This window comes from Antedon mediterranea, chromosome 1 (assembly GCF_964355755.1).
Source record: "Antedon mediterranea chromosome 1, ecAntMedi1.1, whole genome shotgun sequence".
NCBI classification, from domain to species: domain Eukaryota; kingdom Metazoa; phylum Echinodermata; class Crinoidea; order Comatulida; family Antedonidae; genus Antedon; species Antedon mediterranea.
In genome coordinates, this window is record NC_092670.1 from 7,354,014 (window position 1) to 7,376,061 (window position 22,048).

The 22,048-nt window shown below is 31.0% G+C and overlaps 1 protein-coding gene across 12 annotated transcripts in view; it reads right to left on the minus strand.

The window, feature by feature from the left end:
• Positions 1-2,515: 2,515 nt before the first annotated feature.
• The window catches only part of LOC140055028 (kinesin-like protein KIF13A), a 64,155-nt gene continuing 44,622 nt past the window's right edge, over positions 2,516-22,048 (minus strand). For 10 of the 12 annotated variants that reach the window (XM_072100234.1, XM_072100181.1, XM_072100225.1 and 7 more), the window contains 3 exons: positions 16,956-17,249; positions 10,011-11,694; positions 2,516-6,158 (listed from right to left, as the gene is read on the minus strand). In XM_072100234.1, the coding sequence (XP_071956335.1) occupies positions 6,016-6,158; positions 10,011-11,694; positions 16,956-17,249 (2,121 nt within the window). In that variant the 3' untranslated portion in view covers positions 2,516-6,015. Of the gene's footprint in view, positions 6,159-10,010; positions 11,695-13,601; positions 13,629-16,955; positions 17,288-22,048 lie in introns of those variants that run through there. The other 2 variants (XM_072100250.1, XM_072100259.1) reach the window with 2 other exon arrangements.

Consider the following 22,048-nt stretch of genomic DNA (forward strand, 5'->3'; position numbering starts at 1 on the left):
TATCATGGAATTTATGCCAGCCAGTAAGACTGATAAATATGCGGATGGTTTGATCATGAAATTAGAATTTACAATGTGACCACGGGTTACAAGAATAAACTTTGTAGATTAGTACTTGCTCCATACCTCATGATGTATGATAAATTAAAGACAGCGACATGTACAGTAGTTGGTCACTCATGTTTTTCCAAACACAATACAGTCGAGTACAAAATTGAAGTATAAACAATAGAAAAAAATGTTCAATTGAAACTACCGGTTAAAATTAAACTTTAGACGAAGAAAAATGAAACATAACGTATCGAATAATGTGACAGTACAATTATAACAAGGAATAGAAAATGTTACGTTTTAAAGCAGGGTGGATTAAGTTAAACCATGAGATATTTCAGGAGTAAAACAGACTCATTAAAATGATACGAAAGCTTATCGGCCATAATACCAGAGAGGAGAGAGGAGGCAATAATCAATTCATCAGGTAATTAAATATTAATTGAGTTATTGATGGCGTTAATTTACATTTTTAATTTAAAATGCGTTGTTTTCAACGTTATATTCCAAGACGTTCAATAAAACCTAACTTGATTTTTTGTTATTCGCTCGATTTGTACGTTATACTTTAAGGCGTCTAATGATAAACGAACCTGTATTGTTATTCATTTGTAGTCTAATTGTATTCACCGTTTGTATCAATGCTGCTGAGATAATATAATATTCTGCTTATGTTATATTTTACAGCAAAATTATGTAATGATTCTTGTTATTCACAATCGGATCTATATATAGATTGTCACTGCAATTATATTTATAATAGTTCATATTTTTGGCGACATTTTATCGTGAAATATCATTTTTAACCTAATGGTATTGATATTGAGTTTAATGGGTTTGTCTTTCTGCAATGCATATTATAAAACGTTGTTATGTCTTCTTCGCATTCGGTTGGAACCAATGTAACCATAAGCCATACATGTATAAAGTAATTAATGTATTCAAATTAAATTAAACCATAGTCATAAGCTTAGCTTAGTTGCATAATATTGTTATACGGCTGATGAAATAAGTGGAACGTACTCACAAAAAAGCTATACGAAAAATAAGTAATTCCACAGGTTCGCTTCTATATACATATAACGTACATTCGGAACGTTTTTTTGGACCCGTTCATAATGATGAATACAGTTATACATAGTAGGATTTAAAACGGCAACATTTTCACCAAGAGCAACCAGGACACAGTATAAAAAGAAAATTAATAAAACGTAGGACTAAGCCTTATAATTCGTATTTCACGTACATTACAATTCTCTTGTGATCTTAAGTATTAGTAATCTTTCACCTATATGTCAGGTATACACATTTCTTTCGAGATATTATAAGAATTAAGATATACGGCAAAATACCGAACGTGTTTCGGAGAACCTGATTATGATAGAAATTATAGGGCCTACATACATGATGCAGTTGCTACAACTAGGCTCATCCTGCTTTTAAATGTTTAACAGTCACCACCCCAAAGCTTGGTTCCAACTAGGGACGTAAGCTGCAATTGAATTGACTGATAACAAGAGACAGTTGGAATAATCAATCGCTTGTTTTCTAGTGGGAACCAAGTCTAAAGCTCTGTCTACACTATCAAACTTTATGTGAAAAAAATGCGATGTGATATGGTCATGATAATGTTATATCACAACCATATTTGGGAACATCACACTTTTGTCAAACTAGTTTGAAAGTGTAGACAGAGCTTTAGGGAATAAAGGAAGTCCGCATGTTGTATACGGTTTAACTACTTTTACATGCAGATCGCGTATAACTATAGTATAACGTATTGCAACTGAGCCTATGTGCTAATAAGTTGGTAAATTGCCCACGTCTCACAAGTACAAGTAATATAAACTGAATGTAGGGTATCTATCATTCTATCCAACTAGTTATTACTTTACTATGTGGGATTGTAGGGAGTCGTTAAATGACCAAACATGCCGCGCAGCACATTATGTTCGAGGTATCGTGCACCACTAATCGACACCGGCTTCGCTAATGGTTTTCCTTTATGCAACTTAAAATGTATATATTCTAAGATTAATAAAGCAGTGCGTATCGTATTCGAAGTTCAATCAAGGACATCAAAGATAATTCTATAAGTTTTGATATTGATAGATTCTTTAAAAAGTTAGCCAATTGAGTTAACTTATTCCATTTCCCCAACTCATTCGTAAACGTGAGTATAAAGATGTGTCGCCTGTGCGCACATTTAAGCCAAATTATGACCACTACGCCACCAGATGACCGTAGGCCTACTATTTTCGATGACTCGTGAACGTCCCGGAGAAACCAGGAGAAAAGTGAGGCGTACCGACACTACGAATGCACTTTGTCCTTTCGTATTATTTCAAACTTTCCTTCTTCATTCTTTAAATACGAATAATTATTCTCCTCGTCGTGAAATTGAAGTTAATCCGATTTGATTACGTTTTAACGAAATTACACAAAGTAATAAGAAGAAACCAGCTACAATTTCACGGAAATGTAATTATTTCATTAGGCGTCGTTCACATGTCTAATATTAGTACTGTCATTATACGCTTCTAATAGGTATAGATACCATCAAGTAATGTTTACATAGTTTAGGATCCCATTGGAAATAAATGTTAGGCCTATTTTCTAAGACAATTTACAGGAGCTTTCCTTGCATCATTTTAACCTTTGTAAACATTTGTATGCTTATCGTTTGAATTGTAAAGGTCTTGATGCTAAATAAAATAATACATAGGCCTACTGTAACAAATAAAACATGTAGATATGTTAAGTTTTATAAACAAAATTGACATTGCAACCAGCTTGGATGTGACCAAAACAGGAATTGTGAAACTTTTAACATGTGCTATATTTTGACGTCACTGATAATTCGGATTTGAACAAGAAATAACTGTAAAACATTAGTTGGTTAAAAATGGGATAACGAAATGAAAGGGGAAGTAGGGGGATTCCTACTCCCCTGTCGGTGTTTCTAAAAGGTCATTCTTTATGTTTAAAAAAATTGTAATTAGAACAACACTGGAGTATAAAGTATTAATATGAATGCATTTTACGGAATTAAAAAAAGGTTTTTGCAACCTTAATCATTATAAGTTACAAACATGTCAAACAATTTCATCTTCTTTATAAACAATGATGCCGTAAGTATACGTGATTATAGTACAGTATATGTAATAGAATACATGAATTTAACGCCTAATGTCGTTCACAAATATTCATCCAGATAGTGACACGTTATTATTTTAACACCGTCTTATTCATATGTGCCATTATTCCACCAAGATAGAATAATTGTCATTGGATCGCATATTAACCAACAATCTCATTAGCATTAACTTAATTGTATTGTCCATAGCTATATACAATAAAATGTAACTTATTAAATGATAATCATTAGATAGACAAAATTCTAGTAACCATTAAAAATATTATTATTCTACTTAAAATATCGGCCATGATTGTATGACGCAGCTGAAATCCTTGTTAAATAAAATACAGTATAATATAATAATATCGATAATTTTTAAATAAAAGTAAACATTAAAAACCCTATATATAAAACCTGTTAGAGCGTGATACAAAAAAAGACACATTATATGAATCGCGCTTGAAAAATATTAAAATAGTACAGCTTTTATACGCGCGCGCATATTTTCTGCCTTTCATACGCACGCGTCAGTTTATTGTCTCTTTCTGGAGTCACACAAAAAAATCGAATCTAATCAAACAATTGCACAGAATGTAATTCACATAAATTCTTATCTTCGTTAAATTTGAGTTTTATCTAAAACTGGCAACTCCTAACAATATATCTAGAAAATAGTTTGTACAAATCTCCTCGTAAAATATATATAATATACTTTATACAATAGACAATAAGGAATTGTAATATGAAAAACTATAGGCAGTCAATAAGGTTATTGTGCAAATAAAATGTTACTGTATTAATATTATTAGTCATAGAATGGATAAGTAGGAAAAACATGATTCATTATCGAATTGTGCTAATTTCTATAGATTATTTTGCAACAATAAAGATCGAGCATAGTTCCCGCTGATAACCAAATTAAGAAGAAGAAGAAACGTTGAACCATGACGTTCCTCTCATTATTTGGAGTTTATCTTCTGATATAATATACGGCATATTTTAACATAAATTTACAGTATTAAGAATATTAGAAACATTGTATATAAATTACATCCAAATACAGGCCTCTTTTCTAGTATAATGTATCATTAGTAACTACCTTCCAAAGATGGGCATCCTTGTCGTGTTTAATGTCGAGTACATTATACACGACAATGCTGTACGACACAACATTATGCTCTTGTCGAGTATAATGTTGTATCATTTTAAAAAAGGCTACTTTTTAAAACATTGTAATCAGCCATCGGCCTACTTTTCGAGATATTTTAAAGATCATACTGTATCTTCTTTCTATTGGGTATACTAAATAAAACATGTACTGATTTGTAGAATATATAAAGACGAACTGTTGCATCAAAGTAGCTTGAAATTATACAACAGTATCTGTTGGGCCTGGAGTGCCTTTAAGCCACAATTATTTGCATTTAGTTTTAAACACAATCGCTATTCAACATGTCTAATATTACAAAGGTAACTGTATCCAAAGGCCATCAATAATCAATGTATTACAAGTTGCGACTTTATAATTATGGAAAATAATTAACGTGTAATATACATCAGAATAATTCCTAGTTGACACAGTTTATTAGCATACGGGTTAAAGATCATGTAGGAATTTAAAATTATTCGTTATATCACAAAAATAACATTTATGTCCTGTACAAATTCCTTTCATGTAAATTACAGTAGGCCTAATTTATTTTCTATTTCATTTCAATAATAAATCTATGTAAATATCGCATGTAAATTATATAATATATCATGTTTTTTTTATATTTTAAAACTATCCAAACTATTAGATACTACAATTAAAAATATATATATTTGTATCATAAACAAAATCGTATCGTTTTGAATTCAGGGTAAATTTTGTACAGATTAAGACCATTCAAAGTTACAACAAATTTAATTTTAACAAACTTGTTTTTATACAGTTCGTTTCTTGCTTTGTATGTTTGTTTGCTTTATATATTGTTGCTTATATAAAAAAACTCAACAAATTAAAATCTCGAGTTATCTGTATCTTCAATATAGGCCAAAATATTAAATAGCGCGCCCTCTATCGGTATGTTCATTTTGCTAAGTATCTCGCTCAGTTTCTAAGCGCTTAATTTATTAAATATTATTTTTTATTCACTGTGCATTATTAACAATTGTACGTACAAGATACAAGAAAAAAACTCTGAACTACATACACTGCAACAACCAAGCACAGCATGTTAAAAATCATGATTTTTAGGCATGTGTGGAGTTTTGGTACCACCAGCAGCTGCGTTAACTGCACGTGCAGCTCCAACTTTCTTCAGCTACTTCTAAAAGCTGACCACAATTCAGTATAATTCAACATTTTCCCCATAAATTCTTTGAAGTAGAACGGTTCTGCATTAGACTTCGCCAAATGTTTAAGCAAACAATTTAGTAGAAAAAGAGGATGGTGTAGAAATAAAACTATTCTTTATGCGTTACAATATTTAGTGTTTTGACAAACATGTAAAATGAGGACCCACTCAATCGTGACACATTTACGGACTTGTATCAGATGTATAATCTCCGAAATTGCACTTAAAACCGATATTGCATTTGAGATGTATTAACTGTTCTTCTTTATCGGCTTTTAGATTGTATCTAGTATATTACATCAATATGGAAAGTGCCCCGAGGTGAACATCATCATTTATATCCACGTGGTACATAGAGCGTATAACCCCAGGGTAAATGTTGTTCTGCGGGATCCAATATAATTCAATTTAAAATATTATTGTCACACATTGGAAGTGCAAACAATTGTTAATGTGATCCTAATGGATATGAATTAAACTTGATGATCATTGCGTAACATTATCATTAGAAGATTGAATATTATCAGACTCCCGGTGGATCCGACGCAACCGATAGGGACGTACAAAAACACCATGCTCCGGCTTACACATGAAGTATCTAACACCGTTTATACATCCGTCATTCTTTCCTATGAATAAAACAATAAATAAATTAATTAATCCAACATCAACATCTAATGAGTTAGTTAAGACTTTGCACTAGATATGTAATTACGATGTTAATGACATGATCATGACAATGATTGATTTTGAAGGAGAGAAGAGGCGAGAAAGCAAGTTTGAACTTTCTAAAAGGAGGGAGAAGGACTAAGGTAAAATTTAAAAAGTAGGGCAACATAAATAAATGAGGCAGAAGACGGATGGATGGATCGAAGAATGAAGGAGAAAGGGATACGAAGACTACCAAAAAGAGAAAAAAAGAAAAGCAGCCGGTAGAAGAAGGATACGAAGATCAGTCTATCGCAAAGAGAAAAAAGAAAGGCAGCCGATAGAAGAAGGATACGAAGACTATCGCAAAGAGAAATAACAGCCGGAGGAAGACCATCGATAAGGAAAGGAAGACAGCAGGAGGAAGGAAGATACGAAGACTATCGGTAAGGAAAGAAAGAAAGACAGCCGGAAGATGAAGGATACAACAACAATTTGTGTTTGAAAGACAATGGTTTTTGAGAGTTATAATTAAACGTTTCTTTCTTTTTTTTATATGTGAACAAATATTATTTTTTTGTTACAGAGTCTGTGTTTCATATCAGTCACTTTAGTTTATTTTATTGCTAAGGTCCAGTCTGGGGGGTCACTTCATTATGCCTAGATACTTCATTCTAGTGTGAAGTATCATCTGACAGCGAATTATATAATATCATAGGACTCATAAATACCACAAATGCTTTGGGATTTGTCATTCAACCGTTAGACTCTTTCCCAGATGTTTTTTGGTGGTACCTATAAATTACAGTCGAGTATACATTTTTGCAAAACTGTCAAACTTAGATATATAACTGCTGCTTTACTTTCGGTTTCTTAATGAGTCACCCCCCTGGGACGTAGCGGGCTAAAGCAGCAGCGTGAAAACAATCGGTAAGGAAAGAAAGAGAGAAAGAAAGTAATAGGAAAGATATGAAGACTATGGGTAATAAAAGAGAGAAATGATGATGGTAGTGGTGATGGTTATGATGGTGATGATGTGAAGGATGAATGCATACTAGTATTTAACAATAACCAATTGAAATGGGAAAACACAATAATTGCAATACTCGCAATACAACAGAAGATCTAATTAATTCAAGGCTCACACAACAACAAGAAAATTCGTAACGAGCAAAGGAAATGATTTACAAGTATTGTCAGTACATACGCGTTATTACTTCGTGATCCCAACTATAATTTAATATTCCCAAATAATTATATTTTTATTATAAAATGTAACAATGTTACTTTGCCTATACTGAGCAGGTGAATTGTACAGTATATCGATGTATCATACATTTCCTTGTCTGGCACCATCACTCACATTTCCAGTTATTTTAATATGCAACCCGACTGTTCCGATAGGTTACGCGTCCGGAAAAACTTTCTTTTTAGACTTATAATTTTTATAGTAGGTCTATACCTTACTAATCGATAATATTAGAACCGAGATTCGCCCGACTATTAACAAACCGAGAAAAGAACGTTCGCAAATAATACGTGAAGCGATCATAATATTGATAGCAATCAACGCAGTGTATTCAAATACAAATTAGAACCGACTCACAAGATCGTTATCCATCATCGAATTCTCAACTTGATAGTTATAATCATTTCGTTGGTTCTTCAGAAGTTTGAAATGCAATTTGCGAAGAGTTTTACAGCTTCCTTATGTTCGCAACGTTATTAAGAATAAAGTAATCGATATAATGAATACGTTTCTGAAACTAATATCTTTGAATGCACACCCAGTACACCTGCTAGTTGGTTTTTAATCGTTCTTGTTTAAATGAACTTGCGGTTAATAGGTTTTATATGGAGGATGTACAGTACTCACGTGACTCATCTTATAATGTAATTACATGCGTTTGTGTATAAAATATTAATAGTGACGACAATTTAGAAGATTATACTGATGACGAAAAAACAAAAATAATTGCAATGGTATATTTCCAAGCAGTAAACTACTGTAGACCTGAACTCGCCACCAGGGCGAGTTATACGTTATCCGCGAAAACGATCAGTACGAAACAAACGCCGTGTATGTGCGCGGAAATGTTAGGATACCAATATAGATGTGAAGAATATTATATAAGAGTTACATTAAAATCTATGCTTGTTTCAAATTTATGATTATATATAAGTGATTAATGATTAAGCAAGACAATTAAAATAATTGAACGTTAAATACTATAATGACGATAATGGAAATAAAGATAATATTGATACTGTCAATTAAGACGTGTTCATCATACATCTAACACGTTTAAGGTACCTAGGACGCCTTTTAATTTACAGACAGAAAACTACCTTTAAACCAACCTATTTCATTTTCAAAGCCTTTAAAATACAATTTTGCCTTAATCAATCACTATCTATCTTGTTATGTCTCTGGAAGGCATTTTAGCGCTTCGTCTTCTCAGTTTAATATTCAAACCGCTTTTATTTTATTACCACCTTGTCTAAGGGATTATATTCAAAGCGGCCGCAGGCTAGAGAATGCAGTGTAATTGTTAATGGTATTGAGTGGATTTTAATAATTAATATAATTTATAGTGCAACACAAGAGAACGTCTTTCATCTTACAATATCATTCAACCGTAACGTAATCAAAAGTGAGTTAATAATAATTTCGCGGATAACAGAAACATCTATTTAAAAAATATGTGTCTACTTTCTATGTATAAACAGGGACGTATCGGACACAAAACTATTGGTTAATCTTTCTATCACAAGTTATTATTACAAAATTACTGCGCTGTAATTGGCCAAATTGTCCTTACGTTGCATCCTAGTATAGTGGAAAGTCTTACTATACCTAAAATGAACAGCAATAATTCAAACGTCTGCTTAAAAATAAGTTATAACTATATATATTTTTCAATCAGACACTTTAAAAGAAATTTGTATTCAGTACGGAGTACGTGGTAACGCCTTAAAGGGCAATTCCGTATTTAAAATTCGTAAGGTTTAACATGTATCTATATTGTAATATCCCTAGCGCTGAACGTCATAAAACAAAACGACTGATACTCAAAATAGGCGCGCGCGGGAGCAGAGCAATTACAGACTAGTCGGCGTATTCAGCAGGTTTATTTTCGTTGTCGTATTATTTATATCGGCTTGTGCTATGTGTTATAAAATGTATTATATAAGTGGCTATGTATATGTCTGCTTTATTTACACTTACATAATTACAAATAGGGTAATGATGTATAATAACAATAAACAACAGGGAACGAAACGAATTGTCGACGAAGTCAACAACAAACACTCGAAACGCGATCATTTTAATTATTTGTCACAGTTTGGAATTTGCATTTGCAGTTTCTTATTTGCATTTGAAGATCTAATTATTTGATTTCGAATAAATTACGTTACTGTACCATTTTTTCAATAGCAGCAGCTTTCAAAAAGTGTATAATCACTATATCAGACGATTTGAATAGTATGAACGGAAAACGCATTATTTACAGGTGTTAACCAACTTAAAGGATTTTAAAGAACATAAATTATATAATAAGTTGTATAAGCTCGTCGTCTTCAATGCACATTTAAAATGGATGCACATTTAAAATGAATGCACTTTATTAGGATAGTGCTTGTGTATAAATAAGCAATTTGTTTCCTTACAATATGTATACATATCTTCAAAAATGCATGAGACATTAGTGTATGCGGGTGGTTAAACCTCTGCAGAGCAAAAATGAAGTTCTTGTTTTAATGTAAATATTTTTCATTATTCAGAAATTTAAAATGTATATTAAAAGCTGATTGATTGATTGAATACTTACCATTGGCTTTATCTAGTCTTAGCCCAGCCCACATTCCTTCTTTGAAAGACGTCTTACCAAGGAATGCGACTTCACCGATCCGAGATTTGCCAAATCTTGCTCTTACTCCCAGTCGCACCCAAGAGGGGATGCACACACTCGGCTCTTCCATGCTTGTATCATGCACGCTGTTACTGGATGTGTTCCAACTATACACTGAGAGCTGACTTCCTAAGCTAACAATACCAGTGTCAGAGCTGCTGTTACTATCAGCGTAAAAGCTACCGACACTACTTGTTTCGATGTCAGCATTCATCTTGCTAGCTTTCCTTTGCTGGTTCTTGTCGATGCTATTTCCTTTGTTGAAGTAACAGTTCAAAGTTTTGACGTCCAGTATAGCTGCTGGACTTTCATTGCTCTCATTGTGTTGAACTATTGAAATTGGCTTAGATATTCCTTCAAAGAACTCTGGTTGAAAATCTTTGCACATGTTATTATTATTGTTGCTATTGCTATTACTGATACATTCTTTATCAATATGAGTTGTTTCTGTAGAATCATTAATCACACCCTCTAACAAGTTATCTGTGTCGTGCTCGAAAAGAATATCAGGAATGTGCATATTTGTTGCAACATTTGCATCGTTTTCAGTTTCATCCATAATATTCATAATTGTATTAAAGTCATCTAGTACATTTGTTGAAGCGTCTACATCTGAATGTTCATTTATACATTCTTGTTGAGATGAGCAATTATTAGATTCATCAAAAGTTAATTTATCAAACTTAAAATATTGATTTCCATCTTTTTGGAATGTTTTCTCACTGTCTTGAGTAGGTAATAAAGAAGTGACAGTTTCATGACATTTCTTTCTGGGTGAAGTTTCTGTTACGTTTAACAGTGGTTTTGATTCCTTCTGAGGGAATTGGTGCGATAATGGTGTGGGTTCCTCCTGCAAATGTTTTCTATGTACTGTTGTAAAATCATGGTTAGTACTTTTATCTAAATCCTCTATCCATGACTTTCTATTTTGGCTAATCTCTTGAATGTTAGAATCTTCTAAATTGTCATCAGTGTCATCGTCGTCAAACCCTATACATGTAAGACTAAGAAAATCTGAAAAGTTCCGTGACCCATAACCGCTTGACACTGAAGAGACAGGACTTGATCTGCCACCTACTAACTCAGAACTTTCTTTTTTAAGCTGGAGGCTAGAATGTCTTCCAGGAACTTCTTTGGCAAATGGTTCTCTTTTATGATTTTGAGAATTATTATCAAAGACCTCAGCTACCTCTTTAACAGTTGTTTCCTTTCGTGTTGGAGAGCTTAAAGATTCAGTTAATACATTTTGACTGATTCGTTCTTGTTCAAGTGGATGATTAAAAATACTAGCCGTGCTGTTGATAATATTGTTTTTACATAGTGATGATCCATTGTTCAAAGTACAATTTTCACTTACAAAATCAGAAGATTTATCACTACTATAAGTTGTACAGGGAGCAGAGGAAACACTGTAAATAGGGATGGTGTCTAAGGTACTTGGTCCCAAGTCTTTAGTTATTGCTAAACTACTAAGGAATGTGGAAGTGCTTGCGGTCCCATCAGGAGAAACATTCAAACTTTTGTCCAAAATTATCTTTTCTATGTAAAGTTCATACGATGAAGTCTTGTTTTCTAACACTGATGGCTCAAGATATGTATCATTCTGTGAATCAAATACAAATAAGATTAATTACAATATCATGGATGCAAAGGCTACATAGTCTTTTCAATACATGGAAGTCTATTACAATTATGGTAGAAATCATACTTATAACAACTATAACACATGTTTGCATTGAAATCAATAGTTAATATCCTACAGCAATAGCTGTTAGTTGCACTTTCTACATATTTTAATATATATTTAAACACTAGATAACTTTTCACACACTGATTATAGGTATATTGACTTCAGTTGAGGGAAATAGTTCAATCAAACTCAAAAAGATTTTGGTATAAAGTTTAGTTTCACCAGATTTTAGGCACATAACATAAACTCATGGTTGGCATGTTGCCATATAATTACATAGCAACCTACACTTTTAGATTTACATTATGGCGAGACATATTGTTGTTAAAATACATAAAAATAGAGAAAAACAAAAGAAATTATAAAAAAAAAAATTGAAGAACTTTTTTGAGGTAGACCTTTCACATTAGCAGTGATGAGAACCATGACTGTATATTTCCCATGGTATGAAGATAATGAGGTCATGTTTGAATTTATCTCGATTGAAATTACTGTAAATGAAAACAATGTATTCTCCCATCATACTTCAACAGTATCTAATGAATCTGACCATAAAGTATCAAAAAGCTTCGCAAACTATATTAACTAAAAGAAGCCAAGAAGCTAAAAGACTAAAAAAGATAAGCATGCATATAAAAACTGTAATTGTTATGTAATTGTTCTTTATATATCTGAACTTGTGGTAATTTTTCAGTACTGACGCCACTAATAATACAAAAACATGCAATCTAAAAGACTGTACAACTACAATAAAAAAAATGTATAGTAATAAATAATGAGTATAAAAATACTAAAAAAATTTAAAATAATTTGGTAAAAAGGAAGAAAAAGAACACCCAACATAATATTTTAATACAGAATTTTGCAATAAAGTACTATCTGTAGTATAAGGTGATCTATTCTTAAGACAAAATATTAATATTTTCTTATTTACTGACCGACGATTAATTGAGTTTTGCCATTTGCTGGTGTAACAATATCTATTTGACAAGTCTTGAAAGGTTATTTTTAAATACAAGTGATAAATCCAATTTTAAGGAAATATTAAATTACATGTAATATGATAGCATTTTTATTTTTAAATAAGGTTATAAGATATGCATCAGTTATAATACTATGTATGTGTTATAAATTGAACAGATAAAATAGAAAGAGTGCATGTTGTTAATTTAAATACAAATGTCAAAAATAAATTGAGTAGAAAAACAAATTTAATTTCTTTCAATAATTATGAGTGTGAATACCAATTATTTTTATATTATTATTTATCAATCAATAATCTATTTAAATTGTTAATATTAAGTATCTGTACTTGCAAATATAATATTTCAAATTATAATTCTAATTTTAATATCTTTTAACATCATATATTATAATAACAATGGTACATAGAATATATATTATTTATTTATATATTTCTTCTCCATGGTAAATAATTGACCTTTTGAGGATAATGACTTTTTTTCATAGCATACCTGTACATGTATTCTTTACAAATACTCTTTTTTAAAGATTGTTATGTTGCCAAGGCAAAAGATCAATTAAAAGACAAGGTTATTCAGTATATTTTTAATTTGTGTTAATGACATAATATGAATTCTTGAATAAACCAGGGAGTTGTAATTCAATGCACTCACCAAAATAGATTTGAACTATAATAAAAAAAAATCATCACAAATTACAACAGACTACACATAAACTAATTAATAAGAAACTTGTTTATTGTGATAACGACAAAAATAAACAGATTCCATATTCTACGCTATAATATTTACATGCAAAAAAGAAATATTAAAGGCATGCTGTGCAACTTTACCTACCAATTTTAATCATAGTTGTCCGTTTGACTATTGTGAAAAAAAAACACATCAAAAAATGAACCATTCAAATCAATAATTAATATAATATTGAATAATGTTACTGTATTGTATCACACAAATTATAATAAAAATATCATAAACGTTATGAACAACAGAGAGTGCAACAAACTTATTTTATTAAACAGTAGGTTTTGTTTAGTTTGAGAGATGGCATTGGTATTTATTTCAAGGCCTACTGTATTACAAAATACAGATTAATATTATGGATCAATACAAATAAATATTAAAATATTTATATTGATAGTATGAAACGAGTAAGAAAAATGGCTTAATGTTGATAATAGTTTAATAGTACCAGATTTGATATCTACAATTAAGGTTCTGCTGTAAAAGAGCCTAAAAGTGCAAAATGTGTCCAAATGGTGGAGCCCGATGTCGCACATTTCATATCTCTCAGGTTTCATATCATCTTCCTGTAGGTACTGTACAGAACCTTGTTTTTAGTATATTCGCACATGGGGATTCCGCTAAGGGGCCCTTTGTGTTGAGCTGCCACCAACAGTGCTTATTTTTCTGTTCAAAGACAGGGGCTTAGATGGACACCTACTCGTTCACTGCACTGGGTTCTTGTGCACATAAGTCAGATGTGCATTGTATCTCTAGTTTTAATCTGTACGTGAGGAGACATGTTTGGGGAGAGATTTCAACATGTGCTAACTTTATGGCTATGGTTTGAAGTGTCCCTGTAACGCTTGGTGTGGAATATGAGAATGGGGTTAGGTATGTTATAACCAAATATAGTACCTATGTATTGAGTATATCCGTATCAGTATTTTTGGACAAGACATAGGTATGTTAGTGGTAGATGTAATTAGGAGAAGACAAACATTTGCAAGAAACGTTAAAAAAATCAATAGATTCAGAAGGATATATTAATACGCTTTATGTATGCATACTATGATTCTATAACTTTCTAAGAAAATTAATACCTACTTTATCTGCATACAAATACCTAAAATAAATGTATTGTTTACACTACATATTGCTGATATTTTGTACAACAAAGCGATATTTATGCTACTGGCAATTCCTGGAGACAAACACTTAAACAAATTTATGACCATGGAAAACTGCAGTGGTTCTGTCACTTATAATCATGAGATTAATAATAGACAATTTAGAAACAAGCCACAGGTAGCTAAGCTAATCATCCAGGCTACTTGGAGAACCAGGGCCTTAGCATTTATCTTTTTACATAAATATCCCCAGGTATCTGTTTATGGGACATTAAGGATTTGATGGTTTGGTTAACATGCTATAAGAATATATCTAGTTCACTATTTTAAAATGCAATGGGTTAAATTAAAAAGAATATAAAATTCAGATTAATGATAGATAATATATAAACACACCACAGGTGTTACTGTTAGCAACACATCCAGGACACTTGGTAAAGTCAGATAATATGCCTGGAAAGTTTATAGTTACTAGCTACAATTTCAATCAAAAAAGTTGAATAGTTAAAATAAACAAAAAATGTAAATGAATAATGCTAAAATAGACAATTCTCCAGCATATCAGAGCAAAATCCAAAAATGTTTAGTTAATCATGTGACAGATCAAGTATTTAGTGGCCAGAGCCTTGTTTTGTACGTTACAGATTATTCAGTACAATATAATTGTAGTGAATTTATAGAGTCTATACTCTATATGTCTTTCTACTATGATCTTATTTTCTCTCCCCATTAATATCTATAAGATTTACTACTTATACTTGACATGCAAATTAGGGGCTTCTGAGGAGGATCAAATGTTGCCTCCAAAAGTTTCCCACCAAAATTATACTATTCTGATTGGCTCATAAATTAAGCAGACTAGTCTGAAACATCCTTTATCTAACTACAAGAAATCAGAAACATAATATTATGACAATAATAATTATTTCATAATTTAAAAAAAGGAAATATTAATTAATTATTTGAAAATGTAGGTGTCTTTTATGTTAATAGTATAAAGTAAACTAATTATCTTGATAATTGGTTGATGCCACTGTCTCCTGCAGTAATGGAAATAAAATGTCAAGATATTTTCAAAACTATAAACAGTGATTTCCTAGAAACGTGGCCTTACTTGCTGGAGTTTATTTGCCATGCAAACAATAATTGTCAACTTGTTTTTAAGTAAATTTCTCTTATCAACTCGCAGTAAACAGAGAACACTCGTTTGATTGCCCTTAACCAGTGACTGCTATGTCAACCCACTTATGACAATCTGTTTGAATATACAATTTTAAGAAGATCAGGCTTAACGACTAATCATTTTTGTTCAATTATTTCAGTACTATTTGATTTATTTATTTCCTTTCTGACATCAAGCAGTACTCAATTCAGGCTTATGGTAATTGCTCATTCAGTTTTTAACTTCAATATTTACTACAATATTATAAATTTATCAATCATTGAAACAAAAGTATCAATAATAATTGTTGACCTCAATCCTCTCATTTCTGATAGCAGACATCTCCTATGGGTACTGTATGTTCAGACTCTTAACAGGAGAGTTAAGGCCCTTTTATACTAGGACGATAACGAACAACATAAACATTAATTTCATCAACGAGAGTAATGAATGCTTATTCTATTTTTCTAGGATGAAAACTTTTCTAATTTCTTTTGTTTTCTGTAGAAAAAATGTATATTTATAAATTTATTGTTAGTTTTTATCATGAATAGTATAAACAGACTTCTAAGTCTGAACAACACCATGGATTAGAGTAAGACAGTTGTTAATGACACCTGACATCCAGTTCATAAAATTAGAGGCTAGATTCTGGATTAACAAATGCTACTTCTAATATCAGTGATTTGTATGTCTGTCACAGACATGGCTACCAAGTATAACGAAACTCTAAAATTTGATGGAGGAATTGAGTTAATCAATGTGTCTGAACACAATACACAATTAGTCTAACCAATAAAGTACAAATAAAGTAACTTCTATGTCAAGAATATTAAAATAAAAGAAAATTTAATCAACAATTTACAATATTTCTATAGGAATAGCTTCAGTATTCACGAATTATGCAATAAACCTTTATAAACAGCCAAATAATGTTTTGAAGATAACTAAAATATCCATTAATTAATCGCAAATAAAAATTAAACAAATTGTAACTCTTAAAAATGACAACCACTATGAGACCATAATTCAATTTTGCATCCCACCCCACATCTTGATAACTAGTAAAGATGAACATAAATATTATTGCAAATAAATTATTTAAATTAAAATATAATCAAACAGTTTATTGAAAAAAATGGATGCACTCAAGAGGTAGGAAAATGTGTCACTTACCATTCTTAGTTCTTCTCGTACTGGTTTGAGGGCGCCAACTCTTCTATTACTACCGTTAAGGCCTTTGTTGCTCCCAGACATCATTAAGTGTTGATAACTAAGACTACTAAGATTGCCGAACTGAAGGTTGGATGGGTTCGCTCCGTACGGTTCAAACACTTCGGGGCGCGAAGTTGGAAAACTACTTTCGGAAAGGCACAAACTGCGAGGACGTGGAAAGTGAGGTGCAAACAAATTCTGGTTTGATAGATGCTGGAAGCTCAAATTACGTAAACTCTCGGAGCGAATAGGCATCTGTGAAATGATTAGTACAAAAATCCATATAAAGGCAACTGAGTAGATTTTGAATATTTGTTGATAATAGTTGAATAATGTTGTTTTTAATTAATTTATGACAGGTACAGATTTTGAGGACAGAGTGTAAGTGAAAGAAAGAAGGTGAACAAAAAATACAAAGAGTAGGTAGAAAAGATCATATCAATTTATGATAAAGAGGAGATGATGAATGATGAATGAGAATAGTTTTACATAGTTATGCAATAGACAACAACAAATGATGGAAAAAAGAAATATGAAAGAATAGATGAGCAGATAGAAAGATTAAATATGAAAGAATAGATGAGCAGATAGAAAGATTAAATTTGTTTTAAAGAGATTGATGGTGATTTTCAATATCAAAACAAGATAAAACAGGAAAAAACCGAATACAACGTCACAGTAAATACAATTACAGACAAAATCCACCAATATATTTGATAAAAGAAAAATAACAAACCAACAAAACGAAAGAAAACCAACCAACAAAATAACATGCCACAAATTCAATGAATAATTTTAACATTACAACAACAAAATATACATTTTCCCAATTATATACAAATTAGATTAAATTATTAAAAATGATTAACAATTTTAAATGGTTATATCATGCAGAAGTAGGTGTATACATCAAATGTCAATCATGCCATATAAGGAAATCAATCCATATAAGGTATACAAGAGAAGGATATAAAGTTAACAGACAAATAGGAGACATTAAGCAACGATACCACACATCGTCAACAGACCAGAGGACATCAATAGCATACGGCAATGAGTATCCAGGCAGAGAATGGTTTAACGAATGCAACAGGAAAAGAAAACAACTCCGTTAGAAAACCAAATCAACCCAATTCTAAACGCTTTCTTAACTAAAATATGAAAATGTTTCATTTGTAAACATGAAACAACTTTAATAAGTTGCATTCTATTCACCGAATACAATACATTTTAATATTTGTCTATGGTTCATTGTCTATGTTTGTCAATTTGTTATGTACTTATGTAAATAATGTCCACACTAAAAATTGATCGAATATGAATATCAACAATATCCACAATACAACTTAAATATTTACATGCAAAAACCTACAAAAAGTGCAGTCAGTTTGTAAATCAATTTCAGCAAATATATAGAGTATATGTGCATATTCAACCATTATTCATTGATATCTCAATTTAAATACTGCGGGTTGGGTGGAGGAAGAAATGCTGATAATTTATATTTATTGCGATAATGTAATTTTTTTTATTGAATAAGTTTTTACATTTTTTTTTCTTATCATCCAACATTTGGAGAGGGATAGGACGTTGAGCTGAACATAATTTTTATTTGCTCCACAAGGACATAAAATATAAACGAAAATAAATATTCGGATTTAAAAATGTTTATAACTGGAATTTTGTCAGTACTGATCCTTGATTAAGCTCAAACATGTGTTGTTTTTCTGAACTCATTTCTGATAGCAGACATCTCCTATGGATACTGTATGTTCAGATTCTTAACAGGAGAGTTAAGGCCCGTTTATACTAGGATGATAACGAACAACATAAAGATTAATTTCATCAACGAGAGTAATGAACGGTTATTCTATTTTTCTAGGATGAAAACTTTTCTAATTTTTTTTGTTTTCTGTAGAAAAAATGTATATTTATAAATTTATTGTTAGTTTTTATTATGAGTAGTATAAACAGACTTCTAAGTCTGAACTACACCATGGATTAGAGTAAGACAGTTGTTAATTACACCTGACATCCAGAGTTCATAACATTAGAGGATAGACTATATGGATTAACAAATGTTACAGTACTTCTAGTATCAGTGATTTGTATGCCCGTCACAGACATGGCTGCCAAGTATAACGAAACTCTCAAATTTGATGTAGGAATTGAGAAAGTTAATCAATGTGTCTGAACACAATACACAATTAGTCTAACCAATAAAGTACAAATAAAGTAACTTCTATGTCAGGAATATTAAAATAAAAAACAATTCAGTAATCACGAATTATGCAATACACCTTTAACAGTCAAATAATGTTTTGAAGATAACCAAAATATCCATTAATTAATTAACTCAATTTGCAATATACCTGACTATTATTATTAGATCATGTTTTTATTGCAAGGTCAAAAACATTGTAAAAATTGTTGATTGTCATAAGTAATACAGTCTTTTTGACTAATTACATAACCAAATCTTATTGACTGTATTATATTGCCTTTTGAAACCAAGATCAATGTTTGTTTTGATGAATCAAGATATTGGATAAAATTATGAACAGAAAAATTCAAATATTATTTGTCCTTCAAAATGCGGTTTAGTACACCACTTTGCATATTCTATTTTTAGAATTTATAGATGATATATTTATATTGCCTCATAAAGGTAGCAATTGAAAATAATATTTTTTAATTAATACAAAATATACATTTCAGTAATACAATAGAAACATATAAAGAGGCGATAATTTGGGACCAAATTCCTCATTAGTTGTGTCCCTTGATTAGAGGTTGACCATAGTGTTAAAACAAATATTTTTTCCATTGTTTGGTGTGTTGGTACCTGAGTAGGGGTGTCTAAAAGGAGAGGTTCATTTTCTTTTAGTTGACAATAACTGAAAGCTTTCAATAAAAAAATAGTTGAATTATACCATATTTATTATAAACCCTTTATAAATGAATAACATTAATATTAACAGTTATATTTCTGTGATAACTCATAATCAGTGGTGCTTTATATACTGTCATAACATTGGTTGAAAGTAGTGGAGCTGTAGCTTGGTGGTTAACGTGCTTGCCTTCCAATCCCAAGGTCCCGGGTTCAATCCTGACCTAGTGCAGGGTTGTAACTCATGACTCTTTCAACTCCACTCCCTAAGCCTCAAATGAGACTTAGTTTATAAGCACGATAAATTAATAAATAGTTTATCTATCCTGTAATTGCCGAGTTACTCGCTGTTGGATGAGTATGAAATAAAAAATAAATAAAAAAATAAAAAAAAATAAAGTTTTTAATTTCTTTTTAAACTGATTGCAAATCATCTAAAACAAGTTACGATTCGCCAAATTGGTTTAGAAAAATTGTTTGTGAAAAAATGTTTTGTAAAATATATATTATTCTGTGTTTGGTCTACAAACATGTTAACTTGAAAATTACTTATATTGTATAGAAAAAGTACAGGTATGAATTTTATATCACATTAAGACCTATTTTTACATCATAATAGTCATTACATTATTATAAATATGTGTAGATAAGCAGTGTGGAAAAACACATAAGAATTTTAAATGAATACATATCCATTAATATGATAAATGTTCACAAAGAAAAATATAATCATACATTTATAAGCTGGTAAAAATTTATTCTCATGAGGGATTCGCATTATCTCCAAAAATGTGTAACCGTTCATTTTAATGAGTCAAGTGAGGTGGGATGATTTTGTAATGTTTTCTTCTTACTACGACAGTACTATGATTTATTGTTTTATTCAACAGTTTTGTATGTATTTTATTGTACTAAATTCTTTATATTAAAATGTTAATATTGAATCAACAAAAAAAAAAAAATAATGTACCACTTGTATGTTGTTCAAATTTGTAATAAAACAAAATAATAGATTGCTATAGCCTTGAATCAACCTTTTAGACATTGGAGTTTAGAAGACATTTTACTGTGAAACAAACATACAAAAATATATTTCAACACTAATGGCAAACCTCTATTCAGCTCTATTAAGGGACAGTTTGTTGGGTGCCAAACGTGTGATCTTAATAAATGTGAGTAGGATTATTAAATTGAATCACATTGTAAAGATAAGAAGTTGAAAATAAGCATGGTAAATTGGAGTTTAGAAGACACTTTCCTGTGAAACGAACCTATTAAAATATATGTTAACACTATGGTAAACCTCTATTCAGCTCTATTAAGGGACAGTTTGTTGGGTAAGGTGTGATCTTAATAAATGTGGTACTGCATGAAGTAGAATTATTGCATTGTATCACATTGTAAAGATAAGAAGTTGAAATAAGCATTGTAAATTGGAGTTTAGAAGACACTTTCCTGTGAAACGAACCTATTAAAATTTATTTTAACACCATGGCAGCTCTTATTAAGATACAGTTTGTTGGGTCCCGAAGGTTTGATCTTAATAAGGTGGTACTGCACAGAGTAGAATTATTGCATTGTAAAGATAAGAAGTTGAAAATTTATGAAAATTCAATGCAATGCAATATTAAGTAGATTCGGATTTCTTGTAACCAAGTACATTATGCATGAGAAGCATGATACCATAAGTCGTTAATGCCGTTTTAATTACAGCACTGACATCAACACAATCACAAGATTCAGAGTGTTATCGGGAATTAATCATACACAAATGCATATCATATTATCATAATTTTGTCAATAAAGTTTATATTCAATTCATAAAAAAATGCTATTCTTGTACATGGCTCAATTTATTAGTAGCCTCTAGTCGTAGGTAATAGCCCCAATTCTAGTTTTGATGATTTTCCGGGTTACTAAATTCAGGTAATTGAATACCTGGATAGAAATTGAGGGGGCTTTGGTTATTAACAAACACATTACGCAATTTATTAAGAATATTTTATGTCTGAAATGCTATTAGCCAAACTTGTAACTCTTTATCTTGTTATCATTTCAACGGCACTTTAATCATAGAGGCAGAATCCATAGCTTAACATAAATTTTGAGATGGTTATTTATAGATCATGCTATTCTGAATCTCTTAATAGCAATGATACAGATG